This window comes from Tamandua tetradactyla, chromosome 16 (genome assembly GCF_023851605.1).
Source record: "Tamandua tetradactyla isolate mTamTet1 chromosome 16, mTamTet1.pri, whole genome shotgun sequence".
Classification (NCBI taxonomy): domain Eukaryota; kingdom Metazoa; phylum Chordata; class Mammalia; order Pilosa; family Myrmecophagidae; genus Tamandua; species Tamandua tetradactyla.
Window position 1 is genome coordinate 44,031,383 of NC_135342.1, and position 24,795 is coordinate 44,056,177.

The 24,795-nt window shown below is 37.1% G+C and overlaps 1 protein-coding gene across 5 annotated transcripts in view; it reads left to right on the forward strand.

Annotated features, from left to right (window-relative positions):
• The window catches only part of TENT4B (terminal nucleotidyltransferase 4B), a 59,066-nt gene extending 42,384 nt beyond the window's left edge, over nt 1-16,682 (forward strand). For 2 of the 5 annotated variants that reach the window (XM_077132375.1, XM_077132376.1), the window contains 9 exons: nt 792-912; nt 2,001-2,108; nt 4,513-4,641; nt 5,332-5,545; nt 6,678-6,804; nt 6,908-7,011; nt 7,114-7,301; nt 9,300-9,464; nt 10,626-12,148. In XM_077132375.1, the coding sequence (XP_076988490.1) occupies nt 792-912; nt 2,001-2,108; nt 4,513-4,641; nt 5,332-5,545; nt 6,678-6,804; nt 6,908-7,011; nt 7,114-7,301; nt 9,300-9,464; nt 10,626-10,802 (1,333 nt within the window). In that variant the 3' untranslated portion in view covers nt 10,803-12,148. Of the gene's footprint in view, nt 1-791; nt 913-2,000; nt 2,109-4,512; nt 4,642-5,331; nt 5,546-6,677; nt 6,805-6,907; nt 7,012-7,113; nt 7,302-9,299; nt 9,465-10,625; nt 13,320-16,294 lie in introns of those variants that run through there. The other 3 variants (XM_077132377.1, XM_077132378.1, XM_077132379.1) reach the window with 3 other exon arrangements.
• Nucleotides 16,683-24,795: the final 8,113 nt, after the last annotated feature.

Below are 24,795 nucleotides of genomic sequence, written 5' to 3' on the forward strand. Positions count from 1 at the left end.
AAATTAACATGCTTGCAGTGTAGCATATATCCTTTTTATATGTGAAATGTTTGCTTTAGGAATTAATAAGATTGCTTTAGGGCTCTAATTTTATGACTAAAAAATTTTAGAATAACTGGAATGAAAATTTTTTAAACTGTCTTGAACTTGTATTCATATCTAATGGGAAAATTGAACAAGATAAGTCAGTACAATTGTTTTCATATTAAATGATCTGCTGAAGTGGTATTTGTGGTGTGAAATCACAGAATATGTGTTAGTATCTTTTTCACATTTTCCTGATCAGAATATAACTGAAATAAAATTTCTCATTAAGTGATTAAAAATTTATAGCAAAAATCCAAATCAAAGTAATGAAGTTTTAGTTACGACTCTTTCCTGCTGCTGTACAGTACTCTCATTAACTTTAAAGAAGTCACATTTTTGGAAAAAAGATACTTTAACAATATTTCTAAGTCATGGTTATTCTCATCTTGATAGCAAACTCAGAAGTTTAATACCATATACCTTTATGAGAAGGAAACATTAATCGGTATTTTTTTGAAGTTTTGCTTCTTTCCGGTCTCCCTATTTTCTGACTCCTGAAGTCTTGTAAATGACTGGGAGGAGAAGATAGTTAAAATCAACACACCGCACTTCCCCTCAGTTATCACCAATACATTTAGTATTCATTGGGCAGGGTGGGAAATAGGTTTTAATTATACTAATTTGTAGTCCGTAAGCTTGAATGTAAGTTAAAACAAGAGTTTCTTCCTTCTTCAAACAACTCTGTTGTTTGTCGTCTGTGTTAGTGACATCGACCTTGTGGTGTTTGGGAAGTGGGAGAACTTGCCCCTCTGGACCCTGGAAGAAGCTCTTCGGAAACATAAAGTTGCAGATGAGGATTCAGTGAAAGTTCTAGACAAGGCAACTGTAAGTTCTTCTACACTTCATCTAAAAATCTCTACTAATTTGTGCATGAAGTTTAAGAAATAAAAATTTGGTTTCGGTGAGCATAGTTAGATTGTGTAAATGAGTTTCATTTTTGTTAATGTCACAGTGCTTGTAAAAATGTTTTCTATTTGTGAAACAAATTAACTTGTTCTGGTAAGTATATCTTTAAAAAATATTATTCAATTTTAATATATGCAATAATCATTGTAGAGACTTTTAGAGTATAAAAATATGAATTTCTAATAAACAGTTTGTAGTTATGCAGAAAGATGTTGCTCTCTATCTTATTTTTTGTGTCCCTGAAAAATTGTGTATAATTGTGATCAAGTCACATTTTAATCATATCTGGAATGACCATTAAAAGACCGTTAAGGAATGCATTATAGAAATAAATACATCTATTTTAGAAGTTTAGATTTTTGCATTATTAGGTTTTCTTAGGGCAAAAACCTTGTGTTGTTTCTTATGGAAAACTGTTAATTAGAAGACCTAAGTTTTGCAGACAGATTTTGGTAGCTTGAAATCTTTAATGCATTTGCAGGTAGAACAGTCATTTTTAAATAATTCCTAATATCTCATAGAAATCACACTATCATTTTTATTTGAAGACAATTCTTAACGTTTTGTCTTCTCTTGTGGGGTTGCTTTTTTTGGCTCTTTGCAAAACTGACCAGTAACGAAGTGGGTTATTCTGCTTGATTCTGGCAGGCTTCTTAATTTAGCCAGTTTGATAATAGGAAACATTTAGTGCCTAGTATTCATAATTCTCGTACTGAGTTGAAAACAGTGTTCTCCAAAGTGTATAAGGTTGAGAAAGGTTTTTGTTATCTGATTTCAAATTCTCAATGAATAGAAATTGCAAAATATATATTTTTTGACGTTAAATGCTAAATATGTAAATGTAAAGTACCTGTAGAAGACCAGGAGAGGTATGGCGCACAGTATTCAAAACAGTGCTTCTGTGTCCTCGTGAGCAGATCTAGACTGCAAGCCTAGTGACTTTCCATCTGTGCTTTTGTCTTTTAATTTGTTAAATTATTTTAATTTTACCTTTCTTCTCTCTCTAGGTACCTATTATTAAATTAACAGATTCTTTTACTGAAGTGAAAGTTGATATCAGCTTTAATGTACAGAATGGCGTGAGAGCAGCTGACCTCATCAAAGATTTTACCAAGGTCAGAGAATTTATAGTGTTTATGCAGTGAAGCTGTTAGAAATGTAATTTTGTTTTGGGATCCTGTGGTGGTGGTGTTCTAATAGATTTTGCTGAACTGTTTTTTTTTTTAAATAACAAATATTATTTGCTGTTAACGAATAAAATTCGATTCAGTGAAACAAATACTTACTATCTATTATATGTACAGAAAGACAATGCAGGATGGGCTCTGTAAGACATAATCTCTATTTTCAAGAAAGTTAAAAACTTGGTAGGACAGCAATTATAAAAATATCTACAATTTCTAAAAGGATATCTCACATATCAGTTACCCTAGATAAACTTTCACATATACAATTGGGAAAAAAACTTTCAAACATCTTAAATATCTTTAAACAAAATAAAAAATATATTGCTGGGCAGGTGATGGTGGCCAAGTGGCAGAATTCTCACCTGCTGTGCTTGAGACCCAGGTTCGATTCCTGTTGCTGGCCCATGCAAAAAATAAAAAATATATATGTGTGTATATATATATATGTATATATATATATAGCTGTGTGAACATGTAATGGAATATTACATAGCAGTGGAAATCAATGAACCATGGTTACAAATAAAAGTAAGATAAATATAAAAAATGTAATATTAAATAAAGGAAGCTGAATGGTCGTTATAAGCATATTACTGACAAACGTTTCTTTTCTATGCAGTGGTTTATTTTCTTTGAATCTGTTTGTAATAATGGGTAATTTATTTATAATGGGACCTCAAGTGAGAATTAAGGATTGAGAAAGCTTTTATAGAAATTCTGTGCTCCTGAGCCTCCCTCTGAGGGAAATGAGGCCTGCAATAATGCTGTACGGTTGATTCTTGTCCATTTTTACTCCCCAAGAGTTCAGATTTAAAAACATCTCTAGGGAGTCTTTTCTTGATTTTAATTCCCAAGTTACCTGAGAGATGGTTTTTGCAGGTTTCTTTTTATCTTGAAACTATTTAAGTTTCTTTCTACTTGTTCTGTTTTTTTCTAAGGTAGGGATAATTTGTCAACATCATCTCTATATACTTAAAGACAGGGCTCAGCTTTTCCCCTCCTTAGCTGAGAATGTTAACCTCTTTGGCTTATGTAGAATATTTTATTTTCTACCTGTTCACCGTTTTTTTTCTTTTAGCTTTATAGTTTGCATCTCTTCTTTTGGGACAGAGGAAAGAAAACATTTTAACTACTTTATCATGTTGTAAACATTATGTTCTCATTGCATAAATATGTAAAGTACAGAAAAGCAGAAAAAGAAAAGGAATTTCCATATTCCAGTTTTTTTGGTGTATGTGTATAAATTTTCTTTTTCCTGGAAAAGAAATGAAAAAAATAATAATTGTTTAAGCAATTTTCAATGTTCAGTTCACAGAAGAAATGTTTTTTAAGTGAAAAGAATATGAATGTAAGCTAATCACCCTCACACTTTAGATGCTTAGATCTGCTTTGTAGAATTTACCGCCAGCAACCAGTTTTGCTTATCTTCTTGACATTTTTAAGCACAAAAAATATAGCATACTATTACCCCCTTGCCTTATATCTCCTTTTTTTTTTTTTTAACTTTTTGAAGCTTTGTTCATAATCAGCACATACAAGTTTACTTCGTTCTTTTTATTGGTGACCTAGTAGTCCTTTGTAAGGATGTATCGTAATTTATTTAGCAATTCCCTACTGATATGTTTAGGTTATTTCTAGTTTTTTTTTGCTATTACAAGAAGTGCATTGGTGAACATCTTGCTTTTCATGCATCTTTTTTTACACTTGGAAAAATGTTTGTAGGAGGATTCTGGGAAGTAGAATTTTGGGGTGAAAGCGTGTGGGTATATGCAGATAAGATTCTGTTGAATATTTGCCTGATTGTCCTTTAAAGAGATGTGTGTATCTATTCTTACTCCAACCATAATTTTTAAAAATGTTTATTTCTCCATATTTTTATTGTTCTTGTGGCAAAGCAAATCATCTAAGGGACCCTGCTCTGTATGATAGAGTGCCACCCAGAAAGTGATTCTTTAAGATCTCACTGGGTTAGTGCTTTGAGATGCTATTAAATGTCCTTGTACTGTTTCTATTACCTGTATACAAATGAATATCACATGATAATATTCATAAATGAATGTCACTAAATATATGCTATCAGTTTCTGTTCTGTCACAGATACTTGGGTGCAGTTATTTATGTATATATGCATTAGATTTTAGATGTGAGGAAGAAAACCTTTGGTTACTTATAGGTTCCTTTTTTTTTTTAAACAGTTTACTCTTCAGATAGATTAAATACATTGCATATGCCCACCAAATTTTGTAATGTAAAAAAAATGCATTTTTTGTTAATGCTTAGAGCTATTCCTGATATGGGACTCATTGAAAATATAATTTTATTTCTTTTTCAGAAATATCCTGTATTACCATACTTGGTTTTAGTATTGAAACAATTCTTATTACAGAGGGACCTTAATGAAGTATTTACAGGTGGAATTGGCTCTTATAGTCTCTTTTTAATGGCAGTCAGTTTTCTTCAGGTAAGCTGTATGGGTGTACATGCTAGTGTACATTAAAATTTTAGAAGAAAATCAACTGGGAAAATGTTTTGGAAATAATTTTAACCAAGCCTTAATTGGAATGCTTCCTTTGATTACTTATGGCTTTTCCCTTTTAAACGAAGTAGTCTTTTATAATTTAGCAAATATTTTTAAATTCTTAAAAAATTAGTTCATTTTATTCTATTATTTTTGAAACTCTTCACCACAAATTTTAACAGACAAAGGTACAGCCTGAATTTCCATTAATGTAAAATAATACTATAAATGCCAAAAATAAAAGTGTTTTCTAAGCAGCTAATTTTAAAAGCTTAGCAGGAATTGAGATATGAGCCTTTGGATTGTAAACTAGTGCTTTTATGTGGCTCAGTATTGCCCACTGCCTGATTCCCTGAGGATGTCTTTCCTGGTGTGCTGGGCCAAGTGAGCCCTGTTAGCATCCTGGGCAGCTGCAAAACTCAGCTTTTTAAACCATCCCCTACTAGTTTACACCCATGAGCTATGGCAGTTTCTGTAACGGCAGTGTAGTCTTCTATTACCCTGTACCTGTTGGATCATATCTAAACTAAAATTATAATGACATTGGTTATGTAAGTTAGGATGTCATTTATATTCTTGACCCTCCATGATAATTTTGAAAAACATAATTTCTTCCTTTTTTTCTATTTGTAGTTGCATCCTAGGGAGGATGCTTGCATCCCCAACACAAACTATGGTGTTCTATTAATAGAATTTTTTGAATTATATGGACGACACTTCAATTATTTAAAGACTGGCATCCGGATAAAGGACGGTGGTTCTTATGTGGCCAAAGACGAAGTGCAGAAAAATATGCTGGACGGCTACCGGCCGTCGATGCTTTATATAGAAGACCCTTTACAACCAGGTATTGAAATTAGGTAAATTTTTTGGGCGTTCAAAGAAAGGGTATTGTCAGTTATCATTATCGTACTTTAAGCTCTCCTTAGATGAAAAACGAAGGAATAACTTCTAGTTGTAGTCATTTTTTTTTCATCAAAATGTTGTTTAAACAAACATACCAAAATAAACACACACATCGTGAAAACACCTTGCAGGCTTCCAAATGGGTTGGGAGTAGAATCCAACTGACTCTTAAAAGCAAAGGAGAAGGATACTAGCTGTTTGGGTGGGTTTGTGTGCACTTCCAGTTTGGCAGTCATTTTTCTTTTTTCTAGTGTCCTCATGATTCCACCCATTTGTCAGCCAAGACTTTAATGTGATGATTTTAAAGTATTTAGAGGCAGTAAGCACAGTGACATATTTCTGAATTCATAAGCAAAAGGGTTAAGGAGACAGTTTATTTTCCTTTTGGACTACTTCTTTCCTCCTTATTTGCATCTATCTAGTTTTCTTACACTGTTCCTAGCTTTATGTTGGCTTGAAAGTGAACAGAAAATAAACTCCTTATGTATTTCTATGAAGTTGTGTTTGCTAACTTGTATCCTAGTTGTTCTGGCAATCTTTTTCTTGATATGATTGTGAAATATTTAGACTGAATTATTGGACTTCAAAAGAAATGCTTTTAGTTATTTGCTTTAATGTGTGATCTTTGAAAATGGACAAGGAAAGGGAGTTAGGTATAATAGTTGTTTAGGAGCCCTCTTCTTTTTGAGCTGTCTAATAAACATTAATCATTCTATTTATTCATTCATTCATTCAGGAAATATTCTCTTTGCATATACTCTGTAGAAAGGCATTTTGCCAATGACATGAAGATTTTAAAGATGGGACATGGTCCTTACCTTTTAGGAGCTCATAATCTAGTAGGGGTAATACATATATAGCTTAATAAAAGAACAGAAATTCAACATTTCTATTTAGCATTTTCTTTAGCATTTTTTATTAGCTTGGTTTCCTGTACAAATCTGGCAGTGATAGCTGTAGCCCCTACTGGAGGCTGGAATTTCATTTTATAAATGAAGGGGTTCATGAACATTTAGTTCAAATTAATCATTGGTCAAGCTTCTATTATATGTATATACATATTTCTTTTTAAGGTAATGATGTTGGAAGGAGTTCATATGGGGCCATGCAAGTGAAACAGGCCTTTGATTATGCCTATGTTGTTTTGAGTCATGCTGTATCGCCAATAGCAAAGTACTATCCCAACAACGAAACGGAGAGGTAAAAGTTTAACTAAAATCAACCCATTGTATCAAGACTGGTTGTGACTTCTTATCTTCAAATTAATGTCCCCCCTTCCCCCCTCTTTTTTAAACACGTGCAGCATATTAGGTAGAATAATTAGAGTAACGGATGAAGTCGCCACGTATAGAGATTGGATATCAAAGCAGTGGGGCTTGCAGAATAGGCCTGAGCCTTCATGCAACGGTAAGATTTTTTTATTTATTCTTGACCGAGTATTAGAGCCTTTACTGTATTGTGTGTGTTTAATGGGAAGAAACGTTTTCCAATCTTTTGCCACTCTTTCAGGAAATGGTGTTACCTTGATAGTAGATACTCAGCAGTTAGATAAATGTAATAATAATCTATCTGAAGAAAATGAAGCCCTTGGAAAATGTAGAAGTAAAACTTCGGAATCTCTTAGTAAACACTCTTCAAACTCTTCATCAGGTCCAGTGTCTTCCTCTTCTGCCACGCAGTCCAGCTCTAGTGATGTAGTAAGTATTGCACATGTGGTTTTTCTACATCTGGAAGGTTAGAAGTTCTGAGGCTGGGTTAGCTCAGTCTATAGGTATAAGGCTAATTCATTTTCTTATTTGTTACTGGCCGTTTTTTGTTTTTGTTTTTTTTCCATTTGTGTTATATTTATTATATTTCAATATATATTATGTTTTATTTATCCCATATTTACTGTGATATAAAAGTTATTTTTACTACTGGGCAGTTTTATTTTATTATTTGTTTATTTATTTATTTTACTTTTTCTGCTGGGCAGTTTTTATAGCTTTTAGGACTGTATGTATTCCCAACATTTTATGACAAATTTCAAGCATACAGCAAAGGAGAAAGAATTATAGTGAACATCCATGTATCTACCACTAGATTAAAAAAAATTATTTATATATAATATGTATTCATATACCATGTAGTCATCCAAAGTATACAATCAGTGGTTTACAATATCATCAAATAGCTGTGCATTTATCATCACAACTGACCTTTCTTTTCTTTTTTTGCCACCAATAGATTTTACTATTAATATTTTACTTGTTTATTACATACTTACCACCTGTCTATCCTCTATCCATTAATTCATTTTATTCTTTGATGCATTTCGAAGTAAATTGAAGACATCAGTACACTTACCCCAAAATACTGTTGCATGTACTTCTTTAACTAGAGTTCAATATTTGTTTATAGTTTTTTTTAATTAAAAATTGACAAAAAAGGAAATGGCCAAGTCTTAATTGCATGTTCATGGAATTGTGTCAGATGCATGCACATATGTAATCCCAAACCCTAATAAGCTCCCTCATGATCCTTCCTAGTTAATCCCCGCTGCCACCTTCAGAGGCAATCACTATCATGGATTTTTTTTAACAAGTTAGATTAGTTTTGTGTGTTCCAGAATTTCATATAAATAGAATTATATACTCTGTTGTGTAAGGCTTCTTGTAGTCAGAATAATGTGTTTGAGCTTCCTGATTGAATTTTTTTAAATCAAGATAAAATTTACATAACATAATATTCATTTTAAAGTGTACAGTACAGTGGATTTTAATACATTCCCAGTATCGCACAGTTCTCTTAAGCCCAAAAGAAACCCTGTACCTGTTTGTTAGCAGTCCCTTCCGATTCCCCTCTCTCCCTCCTTGCTGATAACCCCCAATCTACTTTCTATCTTTATCTTGATGAATTTTAAGTGTCAGTTACATTTACAGTTACTTTTAAAAATTAAGGTTAAATTTGAGTCTACTTAATTGAGCTCTAGAACGGGCTTACCCCATTATTTGATTCTACTTTATTAAGTAGTATGACATAAAAAACAACCCAAATATGTAAAGGACATAATTTTACATTGTTAACGATGACCATGTATCATTATGGAGTTATAGACACTCCTTTTTGGTTCTTAGGACAGAATACTGAGCTAGATGTCATACACACAGGCGGCAGAAGCAGAGCTGTTTTAAGGGAGGTTTAGGGACTGAGAGTGTATGACCTTGGGACGTGGGCAGAGTTCAGGGGCATAGGGTAGAGACCTGAGGAGAGAAGTAGCACAGTCATGGCCCAAAGCAGCTCAGGCACAGGTGGGGTCAGCCTGTTGTTTCTGGCAAGTCCCCAATATCTAGTCAGCATATTCACTGGGTAGAGGGATCATTGATGTGTAATCACAGAGTCTCAGAGATTCTCTTAAACTGATGGTTTTTTATTTGCTTGAACACATTGACAAAGGAACTGGGATACAGGTTTCCCACTTTTTACCATGCGTTTCCCATTATACCGTGGTTCATTTTCTGTTAATAAAAATGCAGATAAGCTTAGAACCTTTGTGGCCTCCTTCAAGGCAGGTTAACAAGCTCAGGTGTAGGTAATGGATTTGATAAAGATGAATTTAGCCCTGGGACTACTTAGCTGAAATTGTTTTCCTTTCTTAATATTGAATATCTAAATTATTAATAATGTCATGTTATAACTCCTGTAACTTATTTTAGGATTCCGATGCAACGCCATGCAAAACCCCGAAACAGCTGCTCTGCCGTCCATCCCCTGGGAGGCGAGTGGGGTCACAAGATGTGTCCTTAGATTCCTCTCCAGCAGTCGGGAAAATGCAGAGCACCCAGACCACGAACACATCTAACAGCACCAACAAGTCTCAGGTGTGTGGGATTTGTGTTTTTAAATGTTAGTATTTAATACACAGTATTTAGAATTTCTTCAAAGATTTATGAATAATATTTGTGATGGGTTTAAACTAAACTCTAGGTTAATGAGCGAACCAGTTTTGTCCTAAGAGGTTCCAGAGCATGACAGTGCTTCTAATAACAGGTTGTCCTGAGAATCTTTATGAGATACCACTGTAACTTTTATAAGAGGTCCTAGCCAACCTACCTTAATACAGATTCAACATCAGAAATTGCATCAAGTTACAGAAAAGTTTCCACCATGCTTAAAACGGACTCACATGAAGTGGTTGTGTGACCTCATGGTAATGTTGCATATATCTGGATTAATGTGTCTCTTCTAATATTTTAATATTCACTGCTTCATTGCCTGTGTTGAAACGGTAGGTAGCTGTCAGCCATATTCAGTTGAATAGTATTAGTAGTTGACTTAAAAAGTCCACAGAGATACTGTATGTTTTGTTATTTACTTGCCTAAAAAAAACAGGAGTAATGAATCAGAATGAGGGGAGGAGACCATTTTATAGCAATCTCTGGCCCAAGGCCATTTCATCCTCTCTCAGGACAGCTGGGACCCTGGGGAAGGCCTTCTTGGCAGTAGTCACAGAATCCACTTTACATATACAGCTTTAGTCGGGTGTGCCAAACACACAGACTTGTTTAGAAATAGCAATTAAAGTGACAGAGCTGACAGAAAAGACTGGTGTCATGAGAAAGTGACAAGTGATAGCAAGAAAGGAGCAGCCAACTGTGACAGCCCTTGAGCTGACAGTGCACCTGCACGTCTTAGCAGCTTCTTTCCCTAATGCTGTTTGCTATGTGTTGTATCGGTTGATAGGTTCCTTAAGAAAGGTTTTGCATTATGTATACTCTTTGAAGAAGAGTGTTTTTCAAGATTTTTATTTAAAAATAATGTGAAAGTTTTAGAGCGCAAGAGAGTTCACCTCATTTATCCCAGAAGATTTATTTATGTGTGACATCTCTTTTCTGCCTGCTAGATAAATCAGTGGTTAATCTGTTACGTCTCTAGTCAGCATATTCATAGTTTTGAAAGCGCCCCCTGAATTGAGGTCTTAGAAGAGTACTCTGTTTAATCTGCAATACTGATGTCTTTTTGACCGCTTTGCTTTTCTGCAGCATGGATCAACAAGGCTCTTTCGTTCTTCCAGCAAAGGCTTCCAAGGTACAACTCAAACAAGCCATGGTTCCTTGATGACAAACAAACAGCATCAAGGCAAATCAAATAATCAGTATTACCATGGCAAAAAGAGGAAACACAAGAGGGACGCCCCCCTCTCAGACCTTTGTAGATAGTCGGCGTTGTACGATGGACTGTCTTCTGTGTGCAATGATTTCATGCTCAGGACAGTTGGATAGGGACTCCTAGGAGACATTCGGGAGCCTGACACTGTTCAGACGTTGATTTAGCAACTGCGTTTTTTCCCAGCTCGCCACGGAATGGATCATGAAGACTGACAACTGCAAAAACAAAAAGCAAGCAAAAAAGGGGGGAAAAAAAGGCTGCTCATTTGATAAGTCATACGCTACAACAGGGTCATTTTAAGATTTAAAGCTTGAATGTAAAATAAATATATTTCTCATTGGCTTTATGCAGAGTTATAGGGAATAGTATTCAGTGTGGGTAAGGTGATAGAAATAAAAAACAGTTTCAGAGGATGGGGTGGGGAAGGAAAACAAAGGTATCTTATAGGAAGTCCAGATTCCAAAGGGGAAAGTGATCTGTGCATGTTTTTTTTTTTTTTTAATATTTTTGCATATATTTACCATTTTATTGTGTGTATATATAGAAGACCATATAGGAAATTGATATTTGTAATAGTGGATTTGTTAATACTTTTTACATAACATTACTGTTTAAATTGTAAACAGATTTTTCTCAGGATTAGTTTGAAAAATAATCTGAATTGTCATCTTAAACATCCATATATAGGGAAGTGATTAGTTCTATTACTCAATTTGTTTTCCTCAGCATTGAAATGATTTAATAGAACCCTCGTGACCTGCTGCAAAAATTTTTCCTTTCTAAAGAAAAGGTTTATGGTGGCAAATGATGTTTATTTTATTTTGTAAAAAAAAAAAATATATGTACTATGTACTTTTGTGTAAACACTGAAAAACCTCTAGTCATCTCTGAGAATTAACTTGCAACTGTTTTCTATAGTGCTGTCGTCTTGGGCAGTGGGCAGTGACATGACTTCGTGTTTGTTTCCTTTGCAGTCTTTTTTTTTCTTTTTCTTTTTTCTTCTTCCTAAAAGGAAAAAAAAAGCCACCTGAGTCTTGTCCCATTCCTGTTATGGTAAAACCTCAAGTTCCGCAGATGTTTGCATGCTGGCCCCTCTAACCACTGTGTGCTGCGTGTGCTTGTTTTTCTCATCTTTTATTCTTTTTTAGATTCATGCTTAACTACTGTGGGAGAGAATAACTGTAAACAGCTTTAATTAAATCATACTTATAAAAAAACTATTTTCTTATATTCCACTTTATGCTTTTGGTATTGTTTATCTTAAAAAATTAAATGGTCTTTGATAATGGGTCTATTTTGTATTGCCTTATTAAGACCAAATACTTCTTGTCATCCCATTCTTTATCCTCTCCTTTCATGGAATTGTTATCTTTAATTAAAACTTTTTTAAACATTGGCTTGTTTCAATCATACTGTAAATTTTGGTCGTGGTCAGCTTTGAGTGCAAATGAGATGTATAATTTTGTTATTCATCACATGTTTAGTTTGAAACTCAGCTGAGAATATTTAATAGAATGTAAGTGACATTTCGGAAAATGCTTTCTTTCAAGGTGCAAGCTCTTATGTTTAACATCGGTGTGTGACTCTGTTAAATGTAGCCATTTCTGAGATAAGATTCTTTCATATATGTGTGTGTGTGTGTGTGTGTGTGTGTGTGTATATGAAGTACTATTGGCTTTTAGAAATTTCTTTTATATACATTTATGAAATATTGAAGACCAATCAGACCATTAATGGACACTTAGTGCAACTTTTTATAAAGAAAATAATGCTCAAGTAAGACCAAAACTGATGTCATCACTGAAATTAACATTTTCAATATGTTCGTATTTTAATTCACAACAGAAAAATATATTTGGAAAAATATATTCCAAAACTGGAAACTCATAATACTTGTGTAAGCTGTGGAAGATTTTAAATGTGATGTTATTTTGAAAATGTTTTAAATTTTAGAGTCACGTTTTATTCTGATCAGAATTTTTATCAAGATGTTGAGCTTTTGTTTTTTGAAATTAGTTTGTCATAACACATTGTGCATAATCACAGTATTTATTTCCTAGGATTATTGTGAATGTGTAGATTTATGTTTACTGCTAAGGGAACAATTATTTATGAAATAATATTAAATCCAGTATTAGCTGCCTATTTCAGACACTTAATATTTGCAGAGATCCATGTTACATTTACCACACTGAAGTTTTTTTTTTCTTCTTTTTTTAAAGAATCACCCTCATTGTTGAAAGTAAATGTACTCTTAGGGTGCGGATATTAGTGTTCCAATAAGCATGTGATTATATTAAGGTGGTGGTAGCGGGAAGATAATCTTGATTCCATTGGGAATCTTAGGTTTTCGTAAATTTACTGGGAAAATAGTTTTTCCTGTACTGCTGAAGTTTCTTTTTGGTAAACAGTATCTTTCTAAAAGAAAAAGCATGAAGGAGAAATTGAGGTGTGTACATTTCCTCAAATGACCAGCATTGTATTCGTGAATACTGTGTATCTTACAATGAACAGTGTGGAAGCTGTTCATTTTTCAATCTGAAGTAAAATACTTTCAAGAACTTTTAGTTTGCCTGCTCATTTGTTTTGTACATTTCATCTCTGTATTTGACTCCTGTCTTATTTCTTTTTTTGAGTTTTAATACTTTTTATAAAGGTTTTGTGAAAATATCGGTAACATACCATTTAAATATTACAGTCCATCCACATTCATGAATCATAACCTTCCTTTGCCAGTACTTGTAGAACGGGATTTGACAAAGTTATGCCTCCCTGTGGTGACATTTCTTTGGTGGTCATGTATGTGATCTTGGTCAGTGTTGGAGCTCTTAAAAAAGTCAAAAAAATTAAATACTGGTTTTTAGAGGTCCTGATGGATCAAAGAGGTGCCAGCACAAAGCCCGAATGGTTATAATTTGAAGATAAAGGTAAATGCATTTTTCCTCGTTTTAAGCTGCCAATGAAGGTGCCTGGTTTTTAGTGTCTTTGTTTTGTTTGGAGATGTCGTGCTTGGTTTTCAAATCTAGTTTTGATCATGTATGGGATCTACTGTTTTTATATGTAGTTGCTCTCCTATCTTTAACACGTGATCATGTTATATTTTTGTCCTATTTTGAGTGTGTTTCACCTTTGCTTGCATTTTGAGCCTCTCCTTAATTTTTAGGCTATTTTGCTTTGGCTCCAGATATTCCTGAATAAAGTCGTCACAGAGCAAATCATGGGTGGTAGGGAGAGCTTTATTTGTCTTTTCCCTCTGGAGTCTTGTATCTCCAAGTGTTTTCTTCCCATTTCCTCCCACATGCAATGGTAAGTGTAAGCTGTGCTTGCCTTCACCAATGGACTAGTGTTCGGGGGCTTCCAGAAACGCAGGAAGGTCAGAAGAGAGTGTGACTACTGAGACTGCAGGACCCTGCTGCCGCGACAGAGGTCACCGCGTAGACCTCCTCTGTGGCTAGGACACGGTTAGGGCGGTTACTCTTGAGAAATCTCTGGGTGATGAGTTTTGATGATGTTTTTGTTGCCTGTGATTACATTTTCTCGATTTTATTTTAATATTGATCTACTGTTTGAAATCGATCAATTCCTTCAGTTATACTGTTGCTTTATTTTTTAGCATTTCAATCTCTAATTAGGAATGTTTTATAGGAAATTGGTTGCTTCTCAGTTAACTTTTAAAAAATAAACGGTAAACTATAAAAAAAGGCATTCTCAATTTTGCTGTGATCAATATTGAAATGTTAATGATGAGAAGAATATATTCTTATCCATCACTTCTTATTCTCCTAGTTCATTAAACTGTTTCAGTTCATGAAAAGCAACATTCTCATAAAGTATTTGTGAGCAAAGTATTCTATAAATGACTCTATTAAATTTAATTGACCAGAAAAGTTATATATTCAATAGTTATTCTTTACATAGTAACTCATCAGTTACATAGTTGATCTAGTGAAATATTTAGAAAATGATGTAGCATTAAAGTGGGAACAAAGATTTGTTTAAATAATTCCTTGGAAGTGTTGTCTTTCCCTTGCCTCAGCTTCTAAACCTCAGGACTTTAGCTAACCTGCCATTTGTCAAAACAGTTTATGGGGGGATAAATGTTAAAAGAACACATTTTAATATGCTACTTGGTATTTTACATAGTTAAGAAACAAGCTGGATTTTACTGTGGAAGCTATTAGTATGGCTCACAAATGACATAATAACCCAGGAGCCTTTTTCTCAACCATCTTCTGAGCTGTCTTGACTTCACACCCTAAACAACTTTTTTTCATCCAAGATAATGAGCCAAAACTATGTATAATTGACTGCTGGCAAAATTATTAACCAGAAAAACTGCTTATAAAGTCTGCTGATCTATTTGAGATCCAGAATTAAATATTTGCTTAAGGACAGTTTTAGTTAATAAAGTTTTACTTTTTCAGGTTTACGATTTTTTTTAAAAAGAATTTGGCTTTTACATTTTGAACTTAAATGTGTGCCTCACTAAGTTTATTCTAGTCCAGAATCTGCCAGGCAGAAGAATATAATACTTTAGAAAGGGCTTGAACCAGAGAGATAGGAAGTTTCCTTAGGTTATTAAGCTTGAAGTCTCCTGAATTTACTGAGGGAAGTTTTAGCCATGTCAGTAAGAACAGATGATAAAATGGAAGTGAGTTGTTCTCTTGATTTTTGTATTTCAGTGGAAACTTTTTGTTGATCTGTGTATATCTTTATTTTTACATATTAACTTAGGTCCTTGTAGGTAGTTTCACAGCCTTGTCTCCTTCTCATGGCATCAGCCTCCATGCCCTGATAGCGAAGGAGGTCTCCACTAAGATCACAGTTCCACTGAGTTTTTTTGTCGGAGTATTGTTTTATCTTAAAGATGCCAAAGAAACATAAGATACAAGCAAGAGATTATGAAATAAAATGAGCTAAATGGTCATTGTGTGAATGGTTATTTGGGCTGGGGTATGGGAGAAGAAAGAGGGCTAGGGGAAGCATTCTCTAAATGCAAAACTTGCTTTTTATGGGTTCCTCAGTCCCTACTTTTGAAGAGAGTGAGATTATTGGTTATCATCCATGTTGAGTTTAAATTTGTCTTCAGATTTCATGCAATTATTAGCTGCTATCCCCTAAGATAATTTCATTATTACCTGTTGCACTTAGTTGCAATTTATTATATCACTGTATTCCTTAACTTAATCTCTGAATTTTAAGATCTCTCTCTGATTTTTTATATTGAAAATTTTAGGTGATGCTTTGTCCCCCCCCCAAGTCTTTTGAAGTCCATAACTGTAACATAAATCCAAGTCTTGTCACCAGTGTCAGTCTTCACACTTTTACCTACTACTTACTCAAAAGCACAGTTTTAAGACATGGTGTTAAAGGTAAAAAGTTAAGTGTCAGATCAGCATAGTTTATTTCCAGACATAAAATGTGAAGGCCTGCTGAGAAACATTTTTAAGTGGGATATACAATAGATAAAAATGCTTAGAAAGTTTGATGAATCCAGTGTTTGTTTTTAATAACTTTTTTATTTATCTTCTTCTTTGATTAGCATTGCCTTCTGTGTTAAGAAATGCGGACTCCTGTGAGGTGCTGGAGGTTTGACTCATCCTGAAAGCTTTCCAATCTTGTCTTAGTTACTGCTGCAGAGTCACTAAGGAATTTACCAGAAAAAGAGATTTGATACAAATGATTTATGAAATCTCAACATTTCCTGAGGTCATATCACTGGGCACCAGTTATGAATACTATGAATGAATTGCACACCTGGAAGCTTTTTTTTTTTTTTTTAATGACAATTTCTTCAAAGATGTGAATTGTTTGCCTTGAAAATTTTATAAATTGCATTTCTATGCACACTGCCCCCAGTGCTTACCACTGGGTTTATTATTCATAATCTGCAATTCAATAAAGGCTTTGTGCTCTCTATATCTTCAAAACCTCTGGTATGAGCCTTTATGATATAAACTTGAATGGCTAGTTGGTTGTTTTTTGTTTTTAAATTTATCTTCTAATTTTATGGACAGCCCTGGTTAGACTGATAGCTTTTCTTGTGCACAGATAGCATTTCGGTGGCTGCTTCTCAAATCTTTAAGCTAGGTTTTCATCCTTTCTAATGCCAGCGATGGAGAGTAAGATGTGCTTTGGGATGCTGGTTTTTTTCTGCTCAAAATTTAGACATGGTTACTGGAGTTGTGAAACTCATAGAAACTGACTCCCTTGGAACACGTTTAATCTGCCTAATTTTATGCTTTAATGTAACAGGGTAAGCTGAGTGTACTAAATTGAAATACTTTAAGTGACATGAGCGACAAATTATAGGTTGCTACCATAGAATAATGAAAATGTTTGCTTTTCCAAAAAGCAAATAAAGCACATTTTCAGAGTTCTCTTCCTTCTATGGTGTAGAATTGACAGTCCTTTGGCTTAGACTGGTGGTGCCTGCCTGGGACCCAACTGAATGGTGGTGAAAAAATACTGCATTACTTGCTAGATAATTTAGAGTGAAGAATCGCTCAGCAGTAGTATGAAGATGGCTGGTAAAACCGGACTGGCAACTTCAGTACTATTTCTTCTGCTCACTTAAACTTGTACTAGAAGTGTTCTCTTTAAAAAAGCAAGAAAGTGTAATCCTTTTAAATAGCAACCCTGAGGTTTTTCAAATGATAAATTAGAGATTAAGTTGAATTTACAGAACAAGTTTGTTCATCTATGCAGACACAAGTGAATTGACTTAATTCTACAAGTAATATATAAATATATGTTCCATTGTGTAGAAATAGAAATCTAAATAAAAGGATATCGTTTTTTTAAAAAAAGGATATAGTCATCCTTCACCTCTAATCCCATTTTAGAGTGACCACTTTAATATGTTAGGTAAGTTATATATACACATATAGTTTCAGGGTCTTTTTCCTTGTTTTTTGGCATGTGCAGGTTCTGGGAATTGAACACCAGTCTCCCACATGGCAGACGAGAATTCCTCCACTGAGCTACCCTTGCACTGCCTCAGGGTCTTTTTCCTTTTAATATAAATGAGTTAATCATGCAGTCTGCAATTTCCCCAGCACATTGAAATCTTTCCATATTAGTACACATAGAGACCTATTTCATTCTTATTATGCTGAGTTTTGCATGCAAGTTGCTTTGGGAAATTAACATATTAGATACCCCAAGGTGCTTATAAACTAATAAACTTTTATGAAATGCCTAGTATTTTTGGTCTTATCCAGAATAATGATTTTTTATGGTATTGCCACTCAGTGGTAAGTAATATAAACTTATTGGTGGGTGCACAAGTGGTTCAGTGGTAGAATTCCCGCCTTCCATGCGGGAAATCCAGGTTTGATTCTCGGACCATGCACCCCCCCCCCAAAAAAAAAAATATATATATATATATATATATATACCCTGTTAAACTTGTTTATTCAGAAAGTTTCCCTTGGTTTTATGTTTTTAGGTAACTTTCATGAATTGCTTTGAGAAGTGTTTTATCTTTGGATGTTTTTGCTAGGACTTAAATGTTATGAATCCAACGTAGTCATCTGAAACTTCTATGACCTACTGCTTTTTCTGTATTTTACTTCCTCTTTTAAAAAGTTTTTGCCCTTAGCAAAACTGGTGGAAGAAATTGGTTATATTGATCATTCTCCACCACTTGCTCCCGAAAATACAATCTTTTAAGACCCTTTAATACCTGCAACACCTCAACTAAAACTCCCTCTAAAGATAAGGTATTTATCTTAAAGTAAAATGAATCGTATGGTGGATAAAGGGAGGGAACGCTGACAAGAAAATCTATTTGGGTCAGAAAAGCAGGGAAGGCAGAGAGCTACCTTGAATTTTTTTTTTTCTTCTTCAAAGAGAGAGTTTATTACTATACCTTGGATTTTGATGGGGGGGAAAAATAAAGCAGAGAGGATGAAAGGCGGCTGTGGGAAATTCTAGGTAGTGATTTCCCTAATCCTTAGGAGCATCAAGATGTATTTTAGGAGATATTTTCCTTGAAATCACTTTCTTAGGCTCTCATGGTAGAATTTCTGCTGTAATTTCTATTCATTTATGTTCAGAAAAGTCCATTATGAGATGGTCAATATTTACCAGTTTAGCTCAGAAATGCAGTGTAACTTCTTCGACATTTAAATTGGGAACATTTTTTCACCTTTTAAGAAAAATGTTTGATACTTCTTGTCCAAGAAAAGTCATTAGAAAAAAAACTAATCTATGGAATAATGTGTCTGGGATATAGCATGTGTGTATGTGTCTGTGTGTTTTAAAGCAAGTGCAAATTCCTATTTAAAAACATGGAATTAAATTTTTTTTTATTGTTGAAGAGGAACACATCCAAAGCACAGATGAGAAAAGATGTGAAAATGTAGTCATACTAATGAAAGGAAAGGAAGTTATTAAAAGTATCAAGTGATCTATTTAAATGGTGTATCAATTTTCAAAAGAACTATTGCTTACTTTAGGCTGCACTTAAATCATGCAGCAGGTAATTTAAGGGATGTGGCTTTACAGGAGCAATCCTTAAATCGTTTGGTGGGTTATACCATGCATCTTTGCCTTGTAGAATCCAATTCAAGCAAACAGTGATTTCTCATGTCAGGTGTACCTAAGACATCTCTACAGGGAGACAGAAGGTAAGCAAAAAGGGTGACAGGAAAATCCTGTGGAGAAAGGCGTGCATGTAGCATAGCCCAGCAGGGCTGGGGGAAGGGGGGGAGGGATGCTGAGGAGTTGTTGGGGTCTGCCAAGAAGATGAAAAGGGGCAGGGCATTTAAAGGTTTGCCCCATCCCCTCCACTTAACCCTCTCCTGAGGCAGCCACTTCTGATTTTTTGTCTGCTATTTTTTGGGGGGTGGGGGGGGTTGATTCAGAGGAGAACTGATGTTTATCTTCATGTCTCTAATATGTTTCCATTGCCACTTGGTTTTTATTTCTTGAAATTATTTGTTGACTTCTCACCACCCCTGAACTCCTGTGCCCCTGCCTCCCACTTTTGCTTAGCTCAGTATTTAGGGTTTACTTGACTATGTAAGTTCTATTCTTCTCAACTGAACTAGGTAATAAATAAAATAACTTCTTTTTCTGTACAACTGCTTGGGTGCATCAGGCATTTTATTACCTTCTCAGAGGTTTGGAACCAGCTGGGCCTGGGGCACTCTCTCTTCATCTTCATTCCTTCCAGCTTGCAGCTCTCATTCTCCATTGTATGTATCACTCTTTCTTTTTTTTTTTTTTAAAAGGGAAATTTATTGTTGCAAATTAACATGTTCTAAGGCTGTGAAAATGTCCAAATTAAAGCAAGGCTATAGAAATGCCCAATCTAAGGCATACAGGGAAAGACACCCTGTTTCAAGAAGGGCGATGACATTCAGGGTTTCTCTCTCAGCTGGAAAGGCACACGGGTATCACTCTTTCTTGATAAACTTCTTCCTTTCATGGTGCACCTCATCCCTTAGCTTCATGAAAAAAGTACACAGGCAATAACAGTCTGAAAATGCCTTCGTTCTTCATTTACAGCTCAATTGACAGTTTGGCTGGATGTAGAATTCTAAGTTGGAAAATATTTTTCCTTCAGAATTTGAAAGCTTTGCTTTGTCATTTCCAGTGCTGATGTGAGAAATCTAAGGCCAGGTGACCTTCTGTCTCTCGTAAAACTTTTGGGAAGTTCTCTTTAACAGTGGTGGTGAATTTTCACTATTATGGGAATTAGGTGGGTCTGTTTCCATCTATTACACTTGATGGGATGGACCTTTCTATCTGCTACTACACATCCTTCAGTGCTGGGAAGTCTGAAATTCTTATTTTAATTTTCTTTGCTTCTGTTTTCTCTGAAACGACAGTTACTCAGATATTGGGCCTCCTAGACTGATACTCTAATTTTACCTTTTTTCACTATTTTCTGTCTCTGACTTTTTGTTCAACTTTCTCTTTCAACCCTCCTGTTGTTTTATTTCTGCTATCATGTTTTTCACTTCATTTTTTTTTGTCCTCAGATGCTCTTTATTTAAGAAGACTGTCCTATTTTGTTCCATAGTTGTAACATGTTTTTGAGTCTCTGAGGATATTAATGATAGAGTTTTAAGTTTTTGTTTCTCTTCATACTCTGTTAACTTTTCTGTTTTGGGCTTTCTCTTGATTTAGGGGCTTTCCTCAGATTTCTGGTGATTCCTGGTTGTCTGCACGTATTTTTAAGTGCTGGGGGCTAAACAGCTAGTGGAAAGCTGTGAGTCATTACGCTTGTCAGCGGTGTGCTTTGCTGGAGGTGGTGAGTGGTGAGGAGAGACTTTAGAAACTGGCAGGTGGGCTAGCCCACAGAAGTCCTCCATTTTCAGGGATAAAGGTCTGGCTGGGGTAAGGAGGTGTCTGTCCCAGCTCCTAGTATAAATTTGCCTCTTAAATCTCCCTGCTTTTAGTTGGATAGCCCAGTTTGCTGTGAGCTTAGTGTTTCCAGATCCAGAGGCTCTCTCTCTTACCTTATTTTTTTTTTTAAACATGGGCAAGCACCGGGAATCGAACCCAGGTCCTCTGGCATCGCAGGCAAGCATTCTTGCCTGCTGAGCCACCATGGCCTGCCGTCTCTCTCTTACCTTTTCCAGAGAAAAAGCCTCCAGGCTCCTGCTGGGGTAGGAAGCGCAGTTACTGAGCGGTGTGGTGGCTGGTGGTGGTTGGGGGAAATTTGGGCTTTCTTGCTCCTTAGATTTTCACTCTGGTTTTACCCTACCCTATCCCCAGGTACCTGGAGCTTCCAGTTTCTGAGTCTTTAGAGCTTACCCAGTTCAATGGGGATTGATTCTTGGTTTTCCAAACTGCCAGGTCAGGATTCAGTGTCTTGTGTCTGCCAAGTAAGTGCCCACTCCTTGTGTGCTCGCCCCCTCCAAAATTTGGATTGCTGTACTACTTTCTTGTCTCCTCCATTCTTGTGGGACTTTAAATCCTTTTGTTGCCATTTTAGTGGATTTCAGGAGGCAGCAAGAGTAGGTTTTGGGATCAGATCACCATATTTTCTGGCCAGTTGTCTGATGTAAAATCGGATTGCCAGGCAAGAGGGGTGTAGAGCATGTATCGCAAGGCTTTAGCCTCAGTTACCTCAGGGAGTGGCATGAAGGAGAGGGTAGGAGGAGATTTCTATTTCTTTGAACTTCCTCATTTTCTGCTGTGAGTACATATCCCTTTTCTAACATTTTTGGCATTCTTGCCAGTCTGTGGGCACTCACTGAGCATCTTCTGGAGGAAGTAAAGGAGGGGGTGGAGCTCCCTGGGGAAGGCATCGCAGACCCCCTGGTTGGGAAGGCCATGCTGCGCTTGGTCACAGCCACCAGCGTCGAGCCTGGGAGGCCTGCGGGCTGTCTGCGTGGCTGCAGTTCCCGTACCTGCTAAAGGGAAGAGTTGAGTTTGCTGGAGTAAGTGAATCTCAGCTTCAATTGTAGTGATGTGTTGTAGGCTTATAAATTTTCTTCTCCCTGCACGAGTGAAACGGGCCCCCCTGCCCACCCACCCCCGAGAATGCAGAAATTCATTCAGGCAATCTATGTGGCGAGGCTTCCTTCAGCAGGCTGTGTTCCCCTGTGGTAGACACCGCTCCTATGGATTAGTGGGGGAGAAGCAGATGTGAGGTCTGTGGTGGATGTTAAATCAGCAAGTGTGGACACCCCTCATCTGCCTGGAGACATTCACCTTTAAAGTGCAGCTCTTCACTGCGGACTCCATTTCCTATGTAGACCTGATGCAAGTTAGATAGGGAAGCAGGGAGGGAAAGTGACCCTAAACCCCATAACAAAAGTTCCTTTGGGCACATACACCAACCCCCAGCCCTCAGTCAGGTGGGCACCTGAAAAGAACCAATGAAAAGTGCAGCTCATCAGTCCCTTATCAGTATAGCCAGAGGGGTAAGGGCCCTTCTAAGCTCCTGCCCTCAGAAAGCTTTCCCTCCTTTGGAGAATGCCTGCACTCATCTTAGAGCATGTACCTTCTCTGCACGTTAAAATTTTGAGCTGTACACACTGGCCAGTCTTTGCATTCTTTGGCTATACACACTGACTCGTCCTTGAATTCTTTCTGGACGCTGAGTCAAGAATCCTCACGGCGCCAGCCCTTGGTTGAGGTCTCGGTTTCTCTGAGAACTCCCAGGGCTGTCTGGCTTCAAACTTCTCCACTCCAAAAATTACTAAAGCATCTTCTCTTACAGATTTTGTTTTCAAAAACATGAAGATCTTTATTGGCTAGTTATTTTTTCTTAGTATGCTGTGAGGTAGGGTATTTCTTTTTCTCATACGGCAGCCAATTCTCCAACACACTCTATTTCAATAATATACTCCAATAATGAAGAAGCCATTTCTTTTCCTTTCTAATTTGAAGTGTCACTTTGTCACTAACTGAACTCTCCTGGGTTTTAAAATAATGCATATTCCCAGGTCGTACAATAAAATCAGAATCTCTGGGAAGGAGACCTAAAGGGCTTGTATTTATATTATCCAGGTAATGCTGGCATCCAGGTAATGCCGCTAGTCACCCACAGTGGGAGAAGGGGCCTGGGAGCCTTATTGTTCAGGCTGCTGGGACCCTCCCCATCAGCATCACCTGGGAGCTTATTAGAAATGCAAACTCTCCATACTCACTGCAGCACCTGCAGCATAAGAAACTCAAAGTGCAGCACTGAAATCTGTATTTTAGCTAGGCTTCTGGGTGACTCTGCTGCTGGCTAAAGCTTGAGAACCACGGATTTGAGGGCTGAGTATGGTGAGGCAGCTGCAGCTGAACAGTCCGCAGCAGAGATGGGGGCAGGGGTGATGTGGGGACAGTCAACGGTGAGCTCTGAGGCAACATCATGCTTAACTCACTTTCTCCAGCTCTGTTTTCCCATCTGCTGTCCGGACAGTTGGTCATAGAGTTGCATAGGATGACAGGCCGATGACAGGGCGGGAAGCCACAACATTGCTCCTGTCCCATACATGCGGCAAAGGGCAGAGGGCTTCCAAGGCTCTGCTTGGAGAAGCAAGCAGTCAGAACGCTGAGGGCAGGGCCATTCCATGCCTCTGGGTCCCCACTCCAGGACTCACCTTGGCAGGGAGTACACACCATCTCAGGGCCCAGGCACTCCCTGTTCTATATGCCTCCGGCAAACAGGTGGGTTCCTCTACTTCCTGGGTTCTGTTAGGAGGTGGGGCTGTGGGGGGGTAATAGGGGGTGGGCAGGGCCCTGCTCAGAATGTGGTGGCTGATGAAGGTCACATGTGCTTACCGTTTCCACCACTCCAGTGATTTTCTTTTCCCAGGCAGAGAAATCCCTGCTGCACAAGAGAGCTCCCTTTGTAAGCCCTTGGGATGCAGCAATAATCTCGCCATGCTCCTCAGCTTTGTTTGGGAACCCACAGCTGGGGAATCCAGCCCAGAGGGTCAAGTGCCACCATGCAGGCCACCCAGGGACTGTGGGAGCCCAGAGGAGGTGTTTGCTGCGGAAAGGGATGAGGTCTCAGCTAGGATCTGCCCACTGCCATCTGGAAAGGAAATCAGATTTTCATCTGTCAGCATTCCACCATCTGTTTCCTCAGCATGGTTCCAGAGTTGTGTTCTCTGGGCTGGGGTGTCAGGTCCATGGCACCCACAGGTCTGGACCTTCTAAGGTCAGCTGGGGTCCCTGGCTCCAGTATCCCATTACAAGGTTCCAAGTAGGCCAGGGTTTTCCCAGCCTTCGTAATGATCACCTGGGTGCTTGTTAAACTACATTCCTAGGTCCCTCCCTTGGAGATCTGGTTCAGGCCTCTGAGGCTGAACCTGGTAAATGGGTACAACAGATGCCCATGTGACCCTTTCCCAGCAGAGTGAGAACCCCTGGATTCCATACCAGGTAGAAGGGAGCTTTGGACAAGTGGGAGGGTAGAAGAAGGCAAAATCCCTTACTCTGTCTCCTCAAGGATCCTGCTCCCATGGGTGACTCAGGGGAGCACTTTCTTGCTCACCCAGCCTGGTGTCTAGGGAACAGGACGCATTTTCTTGCTGTCAACCCTGGGGCCCCACCCTGGGTTGGAGGCGGGCGAGTGAGGTCACG